Below are 14,239 nucleotides of genomic sequence, written 5' to 3'. Positions count from 1 at the left end.
TAAAAAAGCCTCAATGATCAACATAATTTCAATAAAGAAGGAGCAAGACAAGGCTTCTAGGGAGAAGTAATGGGTTAATATTATCTAATACCATCCATCTAAACCCACTCATACAACTAGGGAAATAAAGCAGTGCTATTAGGCACATCAGCCTTTCCTGAATTTCACACCTCCCTTGACTAATGTAGTAACAATATTGCTGCTACTAAAATTAAGTACATTTATTCAAGGACGAGATTATGGGCAAAAATTAGGCTACCTTTTTATTGTCATCCAGCACAGTGTTCATGTTCTCTATCCAAACTGCATCCACGGGGCCATCAAAAATAATCCACTTGCGATCGTCTGTGGTAGAAGATGCTTGTTCCCTGAAGGCCTTTGCAAGAATTCCATCTGACCACTCATGACTTACAGGATCAAAACTGCCATACAGCTGCCCCATAGTAATGGTTTTGGGATTAATAACTTTGTATTCAACAGCAAATTCATCCATGGTGTTCGCTGCGTAAAATGGCAAATACATGAGCCTGAGAATTTGATAGGTTAGTTTAATTCAACAGCTGAAGATGATTCCTGAGGATCCTACTCTAGCTGCTCAAAGCAAAAATTCCCAGATAACTGGCATCTAAGTAGAAGTAAACAATAAATTCCCTTACTTGTACAAGGCAAACAAGAAGTCTGCTGAAAAATATCACATGGAAAAAAGAAAAAGCAGAGCAGCATAGATTTCATATATTTATGGGAGCTACTTACACTATCAGCGCTAATTTTTTCAAGAAAACTATGCACAAGTAAAATGCCTAACAAAATTCAGAAAAGCATAAACACATTAGTATGGCTTACTGTTCCAGTAGATGTAGACAAAAATATTATCAGACAAATATACCAGACAAAAATAGTTCAATTAACAGAAATTCTGCAGTCAAGAAAGAAGAATATACAACCTGGGCATATCTCAGCAAAGCAAAAATAACAATCATAGAATTGACTTCATTTAATGAGAAGCTTGTGGCTGGACAATGTTACCTGCACACAAATCAGCCAGGGCTCCAGCCAGCACTTTGTATGAACTGGTCTTCCCACTCATAGGATCTCCAACAATCATGAAACCATGGCGCACCAGCATCATCTCATACACCTGCCAGTGACAGGAGAGCCACTCCTTAACATGGCACAAAACTAAGTGTTACATGCTATGTGAATGAAAATAGACATCTCTCTCCTGCATTCAGATGTGACAAACAAATCTCTGCACTCTGCTGGCTGACCAAAGCCTTAATCCAAATCAGAGGGCAATTCTCACTGAAAAAATTTAAGAATTTGGTTTCCCCAGGCATCCTTCCTTTGTCATTGTTAAATGTCAACCCTCAACTGCAACAGCAGCACTGTACAGAATGTGAGGGCACTAACCAGCCACTGCAGATCACAGCCCTGAACTGAAAGGGCCCGAGCTGAAATCAGGCTGACAAAATGAAATGAGGCTGACAAAAGGGGCTGAAACTACAGCTCTGAGGATCTGGCACATGGTCAGTCTGACTAAGGCTGACTTTAGACTGCAAGAGTGGTAGAAGAGTGGTAGCTTCACCAGTCACCCCACAAGATCTTGTCAAAGCTCAAGTCAAAGTAAGATCACCATCAAACAGACCTGTAATAAGCCCTAAGAAGATATTTTAAAATCATGTTAAGGCTGATAGTTCCTATTTTAGCTTCCTAACCAGTTTACACTACCCCTACTTAAATGAAAAATAGAGTGAGGTTTAGAAAGCAGCATAAGGCAAGTTTGAACACAAGCCATGAAGTCTGAACTGCTGCTGGAGAGCCCACTGATGACCCTGGCCTACACCACACATTTTTATCCTTGCCATTACCCTGTCACTAGGCTGCACAAGAAAAAAGGTTAAGTATTGTTTAACAGGTTCCCAGTACTATTAAATGGGAGGCAGTGGGAACATAGGGCTGTTAGTGAAGCATAAGCAAGGTTACCTCTTTCAAGACTTCTCAAGACTCTACAGAATTGGGAACAGAGCCTGACTCCCAGTCCAGCATTCTGTTCACTAGGCTACACTGCCTCAGTTAGTAACAGATTCAGTTTAATTCTCTATCCAGAAGCACAAGCCTTGCAATGTGGCTGCACACATCAGCTCCTTCACAGACTGTCCGAATTACAAAATCACTATGACCAAAGCAGGCTTTTATTCCATGATTTTTACTCAGTAAAAATACCCCATTTATAATAGTCCATTAATGGTAAGGAAAACACTAGCTATTCATCATGACACAGACACTGAATGAAGAGTGTTGTTGCTCTTGTGCTTTTCTTCCCCAGAAGTATGTGAAAATAAAACCTGAATAATTTTTCCAATGAACCATGGCACTGGTTGAAGATTCAATTTTTCAATATTTTCAGTTAGTGCTTTGATAAATAGGTCATAGTCTGGTGTAGGGAGAACCACTCCAGGAAACAGGTCAGATATGATACCCTGTTAAGGACAGACAGAATAGAACACTATTTAAACACAGGTTACAAAAAAGAGAAAATTTCCAAGTAAAACAATATTCACACAGATAACAAATGTCCTCAGTTGGACAAAACTAACTTACAGGCAAACTTCAGCCATGGAAGTAATCTGTATGCTTGAAACAGAAACCTGTGCCTGCAGTTTTCATGAAAACATTGCTATTGTAAAAAAAAGCTTAAGCTTTGCAAATTTGCCCCCATCAGGATTACCCAAAATGATGTGAAAGTAGTTGAAAGAATCCCAGTGATTAAATAGAAGGGTATGTGTTCCAAAATTTCAGAACAGTGACTCTGGCTGTGCTACTACCCTAGCTTTTAGTCCTCAATATTGATTGCTTTGTATCTCAATTTATTTTCTATTAAAGCAGCATGCAAACAGAAACATCATCATTTTTATTCTGAACTCAAATTTCTAATTGACCTTAACTTAATTACCCACATCTCTTTTGGAGCACAAAGCTGGAAAACAAACTTCAAAGAATGATTTCCACAAAAGAAACAGCACAAGATGGTTTTTAACAAGATATAGTCTAAAACATTTTATAGAATAACTTTAATGGCATCACTGAAAGTTTGCTTTTCAAAATAATCCAAACAGGAAAAAAAAAAAAAAAAGAGTTCCTCCAGATCAGTGGACTGAAATAACTGTACACTAATATGGCATCATCTAGATCAAACTGTTCTAAATTAAGATAATGACCTGTTTCTGTAAGTTCTTACAATGGATCTCATCATCATAAAACCTAAAACACCCTGGCCTTGATATCTTACCTGAAACAATGGCACATCCTGGGATAAAAACTTGGCCAAATTAACATCCATTAAAGCCCGAAGCAACAAAACACTTTCGTTTTCAGTTGGGTACTTGAGTTTTAGGTTCCCTGCTGCTGTCAGGACAGATTTCACTGCACACATTCCATAATCATAGTGGTGCTGAGATGACAGCTGCTCTGAGCACAAACGGTAAGTGGCAACAATTTTCTGGGCAAGACTGTGGATAATAAAATATAACATGTAGAGTGAAAATATCTCACCATGCAAGGAAAATAATTTACCTACCTATATAGACAAAACATCTGCAGTGATTCTAATTCACAGAGCTGACAAGATGGCCCAAGACACCTGGGAAGAAAGACTGTAGATTGTGCCATACTAGAGAATTACTAGACATGCTAGACATGCACCATTTAGGAATTCTCTCTGATATTTTGATACATTTTACAAATGATTCTGTGTAGAAGTGCACATCTGGAAACATGAGGTGAAAAATGAGAATTGACAAGAAAGCAAGAGATTAAAAAGTACTTCCTAGAGAAACAAAATATGGACAGCATTCCATATATGCCTCAGACACACATGTATGCCTTATAGAGGAATGAGGTATACCAGACTCACTGAAGGTAGAAAATTCAGCATGTCTTACCTCTTAGAGTCCAGAAATCCCATTGAATAAAGTGAAATTTCTCCAATCAAGGCATAATCTGGGACCATCATGGCAACTGTTCGGAACAACGCCTGTGAGGAAAAAAAGTAAGACACCAACTTTTGACTATGGAATATTGCAATAAATTGTGCCTGTTTTATAAAACCATCTCTCCATAAATTCACGAATGCAAAGAATTAATGAATCATCTAAAATCTATGAGACTTCTTTAGAATTCTATTCTATTCTGATCTTATCAAGAGGTTCAAGAGGTCTGTGCTGAGCACTGCAATAACAAATGCGTAGAAAGAGTCAATTCTAAAGAACTATGAATAGAGGAAAAGGGAAGCGACATTCATCTCACTTTCATAACAGACAAACTAGCACATGGTGTGGTTAATGCTTTGTAAAAGATCATGCAAAGAATTGTGGCAATAGAAAAAGAGCCAGGGCCATCTCAGTATCTCCATAGTGTCTCAGCAACTCACAAATTTATAATAAATTTAAACTGGGATTTTGATCACCACCCACTGTAAACCCAGAGAATTTCCAATTAGGGAGAACACAGTTAAAGCTGTAAACTGGTACCAATATTATTAGATTGAGACCTTTCTTCTGTGCATTTTGTACAACCCTAACTGTTTACTAAAGCTTAGTGAAGAGCACAGCAGGATACACTTGAACATGTTTTCTGTTGTGCTGGTGTTGGCTGCGGTAGAGTTAAATTGTTTCACAGTAGCTGGCCTGAGGCTGTGTTTTGGATTTGTGCTGGAAAGAGTGTTGATAATTCAGGGATGTTTTAGTTATTGCTGACCAGAGCTCACACAAAGTCAAGGCCTTTTCTGCTCCTCACTGCACACACCAGCCAGGAGGATGGGTGCACAAGGACTTGGGAAGGGACACAGCCAGGACAGCTGACCCAAGGGATATTCCAGAGCATATGGGGTCATGCTCAGCAGAAGTAGCAAGGGAGGGGATGGTTCAGAGTGATGGAGTTTTTCTTCCTAAAACAACCATTACACATCAGTTTATTATTCAATTGATAACTTTTTTTATTACTATAGACTAGAAGTCGCAAATTCAGTTTAATTTTTACAAGAAAGCAGGAGTTCAGACTCACCTTCAGATTATCAGGCAGCTCTGCCCGTCCAGCATAACCAGGATTCATCGTAATAAACACAGCACATGTGGGATTAAGAGAGATCTCTGTCCCTTCAAAGATGAATGTTTTGAGTTTGCGAATTATAGCTTGCTGGATGCTAAGTATTTGCTGGGCAACTACAGATAATACTTCAACCTAATACAGACAGAACAGATAGAAAAACATAAGACACTTGGAGAACTAATATAAAATGGTATTGTTTACTCATTTAGATGGCTGTATTTGCATTCTTCCAGGGAAAAATCACCCTGAGTCTATGTATTAGCTGCCTATTGAAGGGAACCTCTGAAAGTTCGTGTCACTATTCTCTACTCAACTGAGACTGATCAACAGAGGCTTCTAAAAGCCTCCTCAAGGAAATACTGTGTGCCTGAATGTAGATATCTAAGTTAGTTGGACAGAAACTCCCTCTGGAGGCCTCTAAAAGCACTTTCCCTTCAACTCAAGACACATAGTTTAGGCTCTCCAGAAAATCTGATTCACTCAACGCCCGAAATTGAGGGTAAATAACAGGTAAGTCTTGCTGATTGTTTTAAAGTATCAAGGTAACAGAGTATTGGAAAAGAAATGCTAATGCATGAATTCACTAGAAAACAAGCTACAGCAGAAAAAAAACAGAAAAATTAAGGAGTTTAAGATACTAATACATACAAAATAGAATTTCATTAAATTTCCATATTTACTAGTATGTACTTAAATCGAATTTCATCAAAGTAATGATAAAAATTTTCCAAAGTTATTAGTAACCAAATTAAACAAAACCAAAAAAGACCAGAGTAAGATCAAGTGGAGAATTAGATGTGTCTGTTAACACAGCTTAATAATCAGGTCACTCAGTTAGCAACACTCAGCTCTAGTCATTACAGGAATCCCTCCACTGGGATTTGTCTGCCCTGTGCTGAACATGGACAAATGCAATTTCACACCTGTAGCTTGATTTTTCAAGGAGAAGACAAGAGCATTTCTTTTCCAACAGATGAGTGGGACATACAAAAGAAAAAACTGTAAAATAACTTTTTTTTTTGCAGCTAAATTGATCCATAACACAACACTACTGCAACACAGCACAGACAGGTATGTGCTTCTAGAGCAGAAAGTTGAGTGCCTATTTCTGTGTCACTGACTATCAAAAGAGAACAGCCTCACCACAAGTAAAAGCAGAAAATTTGCAATAATGTTGTCATGTCTAAACCCAAAACTTCTTGTGTCTTAAATTAAAGCTTTCTCATTTTATTTGTCTGAGATAAAACATTACCTCAATTCTGTTGAACTCGTCGAAGCAGGCCCATGCCCCAGCTTGTGCCAGCCCCTTGAAGAACTTGCCCATTGCCTTGTAATCGAGGCCATCAGAACAATTGAAGACAACACACTACAGCAAAAACACAGAGAACATTTCTTAGTATTACCACAAAGTCCACTATGAAATTCTTAGCATCTTAAATGGGAATGGATCACTGTTGCTAATTTTGGATTAGAAAACCAGGATGCCATGTAGACACAGTCCTAAATGTGAGCCTGTTACCAACTATTTCCGTGAATAAAGAACAGAATCACAGACTCATTAGGCTGGGAAAAACCTTTAAGATGTTTGAGTCCAACTGTAAATGGATAGCTACAAAATAAGCAGCACTTGCTTATCAATATATCCAATCATAAACCGTGGTAAGTTAAAAAAAAAGGAGTTTTGGTACCTGCTTAGCTATTGCTTTTGCTAGATCTTTTGTTGTTTCTGTTTTGCCAGTTCCAGCAGGCCCTTCTGGAGCACCACCAAGATTTAATTTCAAGGCACCCATTAATGTCCTGCATTATCAAGAACACAGGCATTAGAAATAGCAATCTTTAATGTCAGATTATTTCTGAATGGATTGATAAGTATTTTCCTATACAGGCTATCCTGAAAACAATTTACTTATTTCTCCACTGACTTCACAGCTTGCCCTAAAAACCCAGTATTGTCTCATAAGTGACTCCTAATTGTGGAAGGTCACATTGAGCCACTTGGCCTAAAAAGCATGTCAAGGCTTTTATTACATGCATCCACTGTGTATACCCTCAATTACACAAGCAAAAAAACAGTGCCATGGAGCAAAATGGTAGAGTCTGCAAAAGCACACATTTCCCTCAAGTGGCACTTGAACTGGCAAGAGCTTGAAGCTGGCTTTAAAAATTCAGCCCATCCTTAGAAATTGATGAGAAAGCATAAAGGCTGTTACAAAAACCTGGGAATCACATTGCTTTTCAAGTGAACATCTTACTAAAATGAGATTCCTGTTAACACTAGAGTGATCTGATTATTTTACAAAACCCTCAAAGGCTTTGATTCATGTCTTGACAGCTCACCAGAAGTGAAATACCAAATGCCTATGAATATTTCAACACTGAGGACTCAAGTATTTTCATTACAGCCTCTTGCAAGCCAGTGGAGGAACAGGAAGCTAAGTGCAGTCAAATAAATGTGAAGGGCTCTGTAATTACTTCAGTTATCTTACAGACAGGCATACCCAAACCGTGTGTCTTCAGAAGCACCTTCTTGGATACAGTAGAATCTATTACTCTACTGGTGTAGAAGTCTATATATTGTAAATATTTTTACCCTATTTGGGCAAAATCAACAGGAAAACGTTCCTCCTATTATTAACTGGAACAAATGAAAGTAAACACAGATCAATCCAAAAAAGGAAAACATTATTCACAGACAGTATATCTTTACCTATAACATCGATCTGTCAGTGGGGTTATGACCAGACGTTGTGAATTGCCCAGATACTCATAACCATATTTCATTTCTGTTGTGATCATTCGCACCGTCACATCATTCTCTTCCCAGTAGTATCTCAGCTGAGAAATCCACTGGAAGTCATTCAGATCTGTGACTTTGTCTTCAGCCAATTTTGAGACCACATCACGAGCTATAGAGTAAGATACAGACTGTTTAAAAAATCTAGACACTTCTACTGAAGTAGTTTACTTAGAACAACTTGTAAGTAAAGTAACATTTACTTAGAGCTACGTAAGAGTAATTCAATATTTAGAGGGTGGTTTTCATGTTGGAGAGGAATGTGCAATTGTTTTGCATAGGAAAACAGTTTAATTGTAACTAGATTCCAGTGTCTGTTCAAAGTAGATGGGTGACCCTTGTGCAGTACTGAGCAATCCTCGTTTGCCCGAAGAACTGAGCAATAACTCTGTAAAGGCTGATTCAAGTTAGAGAAAGCATTTTAGGTGCCTCTCTCCAATAGTCCAGCCAGCTAATGTCAGCAGCACTGCCCCAGATGTCCCAGGGGGAGCAGCAGTTGCACATTACCGTGCACATCGATGACAATGAGAGCTCCAAGGGTCAGCCGGGCTCCACTGGACAGCTTTCCTCTCACTAACTCAACTATGTCCCTGATCTGTAGATTGCTCTTCTCCAGGAAATCCTATCACAGAAACAAACACAAGCATTAATGTGATGCTGTAGCCAGCAGTTCTTATGCTCCTGTGGGTACAATCATTGGAGACAGCCCCTCCAACAAAACATATTAACAGTCATCTGGGCACTACGCAAACATTTTAAATTCTCTTTTGCATACTGGCATTTTATTTTAATATGAACACTTCAAAAATATTTATGGCCTGAAAGTAGTATAAGCAGAAGGTTTATCTTCCTAATGGAAGTGACAAAACTCTACAATGGGAGAGGCACAGATAGTCTTTGTTTTGCTTTCCCCACATGCGAAAGGAATGGGTATATGGGACCAAGTCCATTAGAAACATGGTTTAGTTGGCTCTGCTTTAAACAGGTGTTGGACTACATGATGACCACAGTCCCTTATATTATGTGATTCACTGTTCTGTGATTCCTTCTCATTTTTCTTCAGCTATGGATTATTCAAGATACTTTCTCTGAAAGTAATAAACATTTTAGTTCTGTCTGGATATATTGAATAAGATCTTCAGCTGGTGTTAAACAATACAGGCAAGTTAAAGTTAAGAAATTCAGTAAGGACAGAGAAACAAAAAGCTAATATTAAAATGTAGCATTTGATGTAAAGTTCATTAATACTTTTCTATTTCAACATTTAAAAAGCAGCCCAAACATTCTGTTGACAGAATTAATCTCCAAATAAATCCTCACCCTTCCAGCTTAAATAGGATTACAGAAAAGACCATTGAATTAAACAGAAAAAATTTCCACTATTTGAGCATGTGTTTGAGTCAAGCCTCAGTGAAGTGGTAGTTTAGAGGCACTATAAACAAGTAAGAAAAGTTTTTTATATAAAATAAAAAATTTGGCTGCTGCACCCTCCTCACCAGAAGAGTGAAGCAGTAACCAGAGAAATCAATGGTGACCTTATCCCTCTCCACAACTCCCTAAAAGGAGGTTGGAGCCAGGTGAGGGCTGGGCTCCCAGGTAACAAGTGACAGGACAAGGGGACATAGTCTTAAGCTGTGCCAGGGGAAGTTTAGATTTAATATTAGGAAGAACTTCTGCACAGAAAGAGTGATTAGACATTGGAAGGGGCTGCCCAGGGAGTTGTGGAGTCCCTGGAGGTGTTTTAAGGAGACTGGACATGCCACTCAGTGCCAGGGTCTGGTTGACAAGGTCGTGTTGTGTCATGGCCTGGAGCCAACGGGCTCAGAGGTCTTATCCAGCATCACTGATTCTGTGATTCTCTGAAATAAATCCACCCTTCTGTAAAGAGAGATTTCTGCCTGCATGTTTCTCTGAGGCTTCCCATGCAGAGACAGGAATTAGAAATAAAAATGCAGAGTGTTTAACAATGGTCTGTCACATTTTGTTTGGTACTTTCATTTACACCAGTACCACTTTTACGTGAAGTAATACAATTTCCTTCAGTAGGATTTCTCCTGATACACACCAAAATAGATGGGAACAAACCTCTGCTAAGACCAATGCAGAAGGAAAAACAGAATAAAGTACTGCATGAGTAAATTGCAATATGCTGTTGACTGAGGATCTTCTTTGCTAGAGTGAGTTTTTTATTAATTGATCAGGTTTCAGTGCCCAGAAATAGAAAGTTAGAAGAACATCTTACTTGTAAAGCTTTTTTCCTTATGGCCTCAGACACTTCTTCTGTCCAGTAAATGGATGAAACACAAATAACTGCTTGTCCAGGCCACTGAAGTACCCACTCTCTTCGAGGAACCTTAAACCAAAAGATCAATTTCAGACACAAGAAGTCATATAAACACATTAGATTATGGCACTGATAACAATTACTTTCCTCAATTGTCTTTTGTCTCATGCTCCAAATAAATAAGAATCAGGATCTAAAGCTTTAATACTTTTTCTTCATGAAACTTCAGAATTAAAGCCTCAGATTAGTACTATTGAACAAGAGCTGGATTCTACTTAGCTTCAAACATGTTTCCCTGGTTAAGAATTTGAGCAACCTATTCATGTAGATTTGTTTGTGAAATTGAACATATTCCATGGTTCAGGAATAATTACCTGGCTATATCCTTTTATGCCATCTTGAAGGACTTGTCTTACACTGGCCAACATCATTTCCTCTACTTGCAGAAGCCATTTTTCTACCATGCCCTTCAAGAAAGAAAAATAGTTAAGGGTAAATACACATTTCCTGATTGTATTATTTTTCAATTATTGAAATTATTGAAATGTGTTAGGCTTAAATATGTGTTCTTTGGATCTGGTGTTGTTTATATAAGGAATAAAGGTTGAAATTACCCAAAATCTGACTGGTAATACTGTAGTTTACACTGTGTGTAACTCTAAGGACTCTAAAGAAAAAGCTGGAAATGTTTCATATAAGCATAAACAAAAAACACAGATGGCATGGCCACCTAAGCCTGCTCGTTTTAACCCAGGGCTTGCTTTGTTCCTGCAGAATTAAGGGAAAAGGACATCTGTAACTCACAACATGCCCCACCCTTCAGAGGAATTCACTGCAAAATTGGTGTCTTACTCCTTTTTGTAGGAAACAGTTTTTATTCTAGAATATCAGTCTGCACTCTCACTTCCTAAACTCCTTTCATGTTGTGATCCTAAATGGTTTAAACCTAATTCCCCCAAAAACATGCACTTTATGCCATGTATTATGTATTAATCTAATTTCATATAGTAAAATTTTCAAAAAAAAATTACATTTGCTTTCATGGGATAAATTTTATCTATGAAAGGAACTATTTCTTTCTCTGAACTGATCATGCCTATGATCTCCAGATCTTCTGTGAACTCCAGTTTAGCAATTCCTTCAAAACACTTCTTTAAATGTGGTTGTACTCGAAGTGGATCCTTTGTTTCAGACAGTATTTCAAGCAGCTCATCGTTAGACAGGAAAAAGAATCTGCCAGAAAAATACAGTTACTTTCCAGTCATGAAAATTGTCATTAATAACCTACTCATACAATTGGTTTTATTGTTGTTTAAGATACTATGTATCAGAGAGGAAATTATTATCTCAAATCCCTTTCCTTAAGCAATTTTTAATCTTATAAAACTCATCTGTTTTTTCAGAATTTCAATGTGACCATCTTTTTATGCAAAGGAAGAATAAGGGTTCTCAAGCAGGAAAGACCATATGGCTCCAGCCAGCCATTAGGTACCCTGCAAAAACCCTGAATCCTGTTTCTCATGATCATGTACAACTCCCACTGATCACACACCTCTAAAGAGGGTGGGGCAAGGACATAATTACATACCAGCCATGGGAAGGTAGCAAGCTCCTTCAAAAATACTCTCTAAGTAATAATGTCTTTCTAATCAAAGTTTACAATGTGACAGACAAATTGTGCCTCCCCATTCTCACCTGTTCTGGCATTTCACAACTCAAAGGAAAATGAGTTATGTCTGGAGATGAGAACAGCTTTTCATTTTTTGCTGCATGTGACTGTGTCCCATATATGTATATAAAATGGGACTTTTAATCTCAGCAGAAATGGTTTGAAAGAGCTTACAGGTTCCTGTTTCTAACTTAGGCCTGTTTAATTAATTTACCTTGGGAAAAACAATCTTTTTGACTCCAAGTAAGTATTCAGTCCCTTTTGAATGTCCTCTAAGAGAATATTTGCTTCCTGAAGTCTGTCTAACATCTTGGGTTGTTCAGTTGCTACAAGTACCTTTGTGTCTTTCACCTTTGTGAAAACAAACACATATCAGACACTGCTAAAAAATGCAATAGGTTTTACATTAAAATTGTTAGCATCAATCACATATACTGCAGGAGGCTAAAAAAGCTGTAATTCTTCTCTGTAGCATGCTTTCATGTTATTAAATACATTTGCATTATTTGATAGTTTTGCTTTTCAGGCTGTCAATTTTACCAACTTGAACTTTATAGACATTTGTGAAGGAAATATCAACAAATAAGATCTTTGGCACTTGTTCTTGTGTCTTGAGCTTGCTACATTGTTTTCCACTCACAAATAAGTTCTTTCAGAGACACAGCACACAACAATTATTCCCTGTTCTCTCTTTCTGATAGCACGCCTCTTCAGAGTGTTCCATTTCAGTACAGGCATCATCATTCACAGAGTCTGAGCTGTTGGACAGGTCTCAACTCCTATTTAGTTACAGTGATTATTTCAACACCTTTATCATACAACCACACACTCCCAGCATTTTTGACAAACATCTCTGCTCACACCACCACTGTCTGCTCTCTTACTCAACTTCTTATTTACAGGGAATTGAACAGGTTACCAAATTCTACTTCCTATCCCCATTATCTTAACCTTGCTGTGGTGGTAGTCCATATTCACTAAATTTTTTAGTAACTATGCCATCACGTATTAGAAAACAATCACAGGGAAACAAAAAATCCATTGGTTGCTTAAAAAGTGTGTACACCCTGTAAGTCTAATGCAAACTCTCATTGTATCCAGACAAGGCTTTGTACCTTGTCACTGAAGTTGTAAGCAGATCCTGAGAGCACAAATCATTCAGCTTTCTAATTCTGACCATTTAGCCATATGAAGGCTAGAAAATTTAGAATTCACGTTCCCTGAGCTATAATTCACCCTTCAACACCTAGCCTTTACAGAAATCTCAATACAAGGATATAATCTACAATTTTACTGCAAAACTAGAATCTGTTGGACTTCAATAAAAGATTTTCCACTTCATCAATACAAACAACCAACTGCAGAAAAGAACAGTGTATGTGCATGATATTAATAATCATGTTACCAGATGTGCATAAAAATGCACAATTTAGGAAACGTTAGCACTTACCACTTCTGTCATAATGTTTTTCCAGTATGAGTCCACAACCTTAAACTTTCTGCCCTCTTCAGGCATTTGACCTATAATGTCTTCTGAACTAAAAATTGGTTCCAAATATAACCATGTTGCCTGACATTTTAACCAGCTATCTAGGATATCTTGCATTAAACACAGCTTATCTCTCCAAGCCTGCAAGGAAAACATTTAGTAGTTGAGCAAAATTAGTGGATAACCAAAATTACAACAAGAAAAAAATAAAAACAAGATGAATATGTGTTCTTAGTTAACAACTCTGTAACATCTTATCACGTCAAAACACCTTGAAGCACTTGGGGAAAGCATATCATGAGACATGCAAACTCAATCAAACTGGCTTTTCCTTACCACACATTCAGCTTCTATTGGTTTGATGAAGGGAGAGCCACACACTGTCTGAGTCTTAACAATGTGATCATCCAGCAAAAGCTGGATGTCATCCACTGCCGACAGGATGCTGGTGTCCTGTAAAAACATCACATTTTGGTAAGTCAAATGGCAGTCACTTTATTTCTCATTCAGCTTCCTGTTTCTCCCTTCTCTATAATGTGAAGATATCAAGTGGAATCTCCTCTGTTTCGAAGGTGCAGAGACAGATTGCTTTGTGATGGGAAGCTGGTGCATTCTGACTCAATCTTCTGCACTGTGAGTCTTGTTTCTTCTAGGCAAATTAAAATTTCACTACTGTCCAGCTTTCCATACAATACTGAGAAGTCCTCAGGCTTACAGACTTGTTAGGATGAGTATGTGAGATCACAAGCTGATACTTAAGTCCACATAAAAAGAGTTATAATAATGGAGACATTTGACCAGCTGTGGGTTAAGATAAAACTTTCCATTGTGCCACAATGACTCAACAGCAACATCCCTCTAATATTTCTCAGTTGGGATTCAGAATCAAAGTAATTA

At 37.9% G+C, this 14,239-nt stretch overlaps 1 protein-coding gene across 1 annotated transcript in view; it reads right to left on the bottom strand.

Annotated features, from left to right (window-relative positions):
• DNAH3 (dynein axonemal heavy chain 3) overlaps nt 1-14,239 on the bottom strand; it is a 51,780-nt gene that overhangs the window by 22,659 nt on the left and 14,882 nt on the right. Inside the window, exons 20-35 of the mRNA XM_062503994.1 lie at nt 13,679-13,795; nt 13,304-13,483; nt 12,068-12,204; nt 11,216-11,417; nt 10,559-10,651; nt 10,143-10,253; nt 8,408-8,522; nt 7,814-8,012; nt 6,795-6,903; nt 6,359-6,472; nt 5,062-5,238; nt 3,942-4,033; nt 3,290-3,509; nt 2,346-2,480; nt 1,027-1,138; nt 260-501 (exon numbers count right to left, since the gene is read on the bottom strand). Of these exons, the coding sequence (XP_062359978.1) occupies nt 260-501; nt 1,027-1,138; nt 2,346-2,480; nt 3,290-3,509; nt 3,942-4,033; nt 5,062-5,238; nt 6,359-6,472; nt 6,795-6,903; nt 7,814-8,012; nt 8,408-8,522; nt 10,143-10,253; nt 10,559-10,651; nt 11,216-11,417; nt 12,068-12,204; nt 13,304-13,483; nt 13,679-13,795 (2,355 nt within the window). The remainder of the gene's footprint in view (nt 1-259; nt 502-1,026; nt 1,139-2,345; nt 2,481-3,289; nt 3,510-3,941; nt 4,034-5,061; nt 5,239-6,358; nt 6,473-6,794; nt 6,904-7,813; nt 8,013-8,407; nt 8,523-10,142; nt 10,254-10,558; nt 10,652-11,215; nt 11,418-12,067; nt 12,205-13,303; nt 13,484-13,678; nt 13,796-14,239) is intronic.

This window comes from Cinclus cinclus, chromosome 16, assembly GCF_963662255.1.
Source record: "Cinclus cinclus chromosome 16, bCinCin1.1, whole genome shotgun sequence".
Classification (NCBI taxonomy): Eukaryota; Metazoa; Chordata; class Aves; order Passeriformes; family Cinclidae; genus Cinclus; species Cinclus cinclus.
The sequence above is the reverse complement of the archived record's forward strand: the minus strand, read 5'-3'. Positions and strand labels throughout refer to the sequence as shown.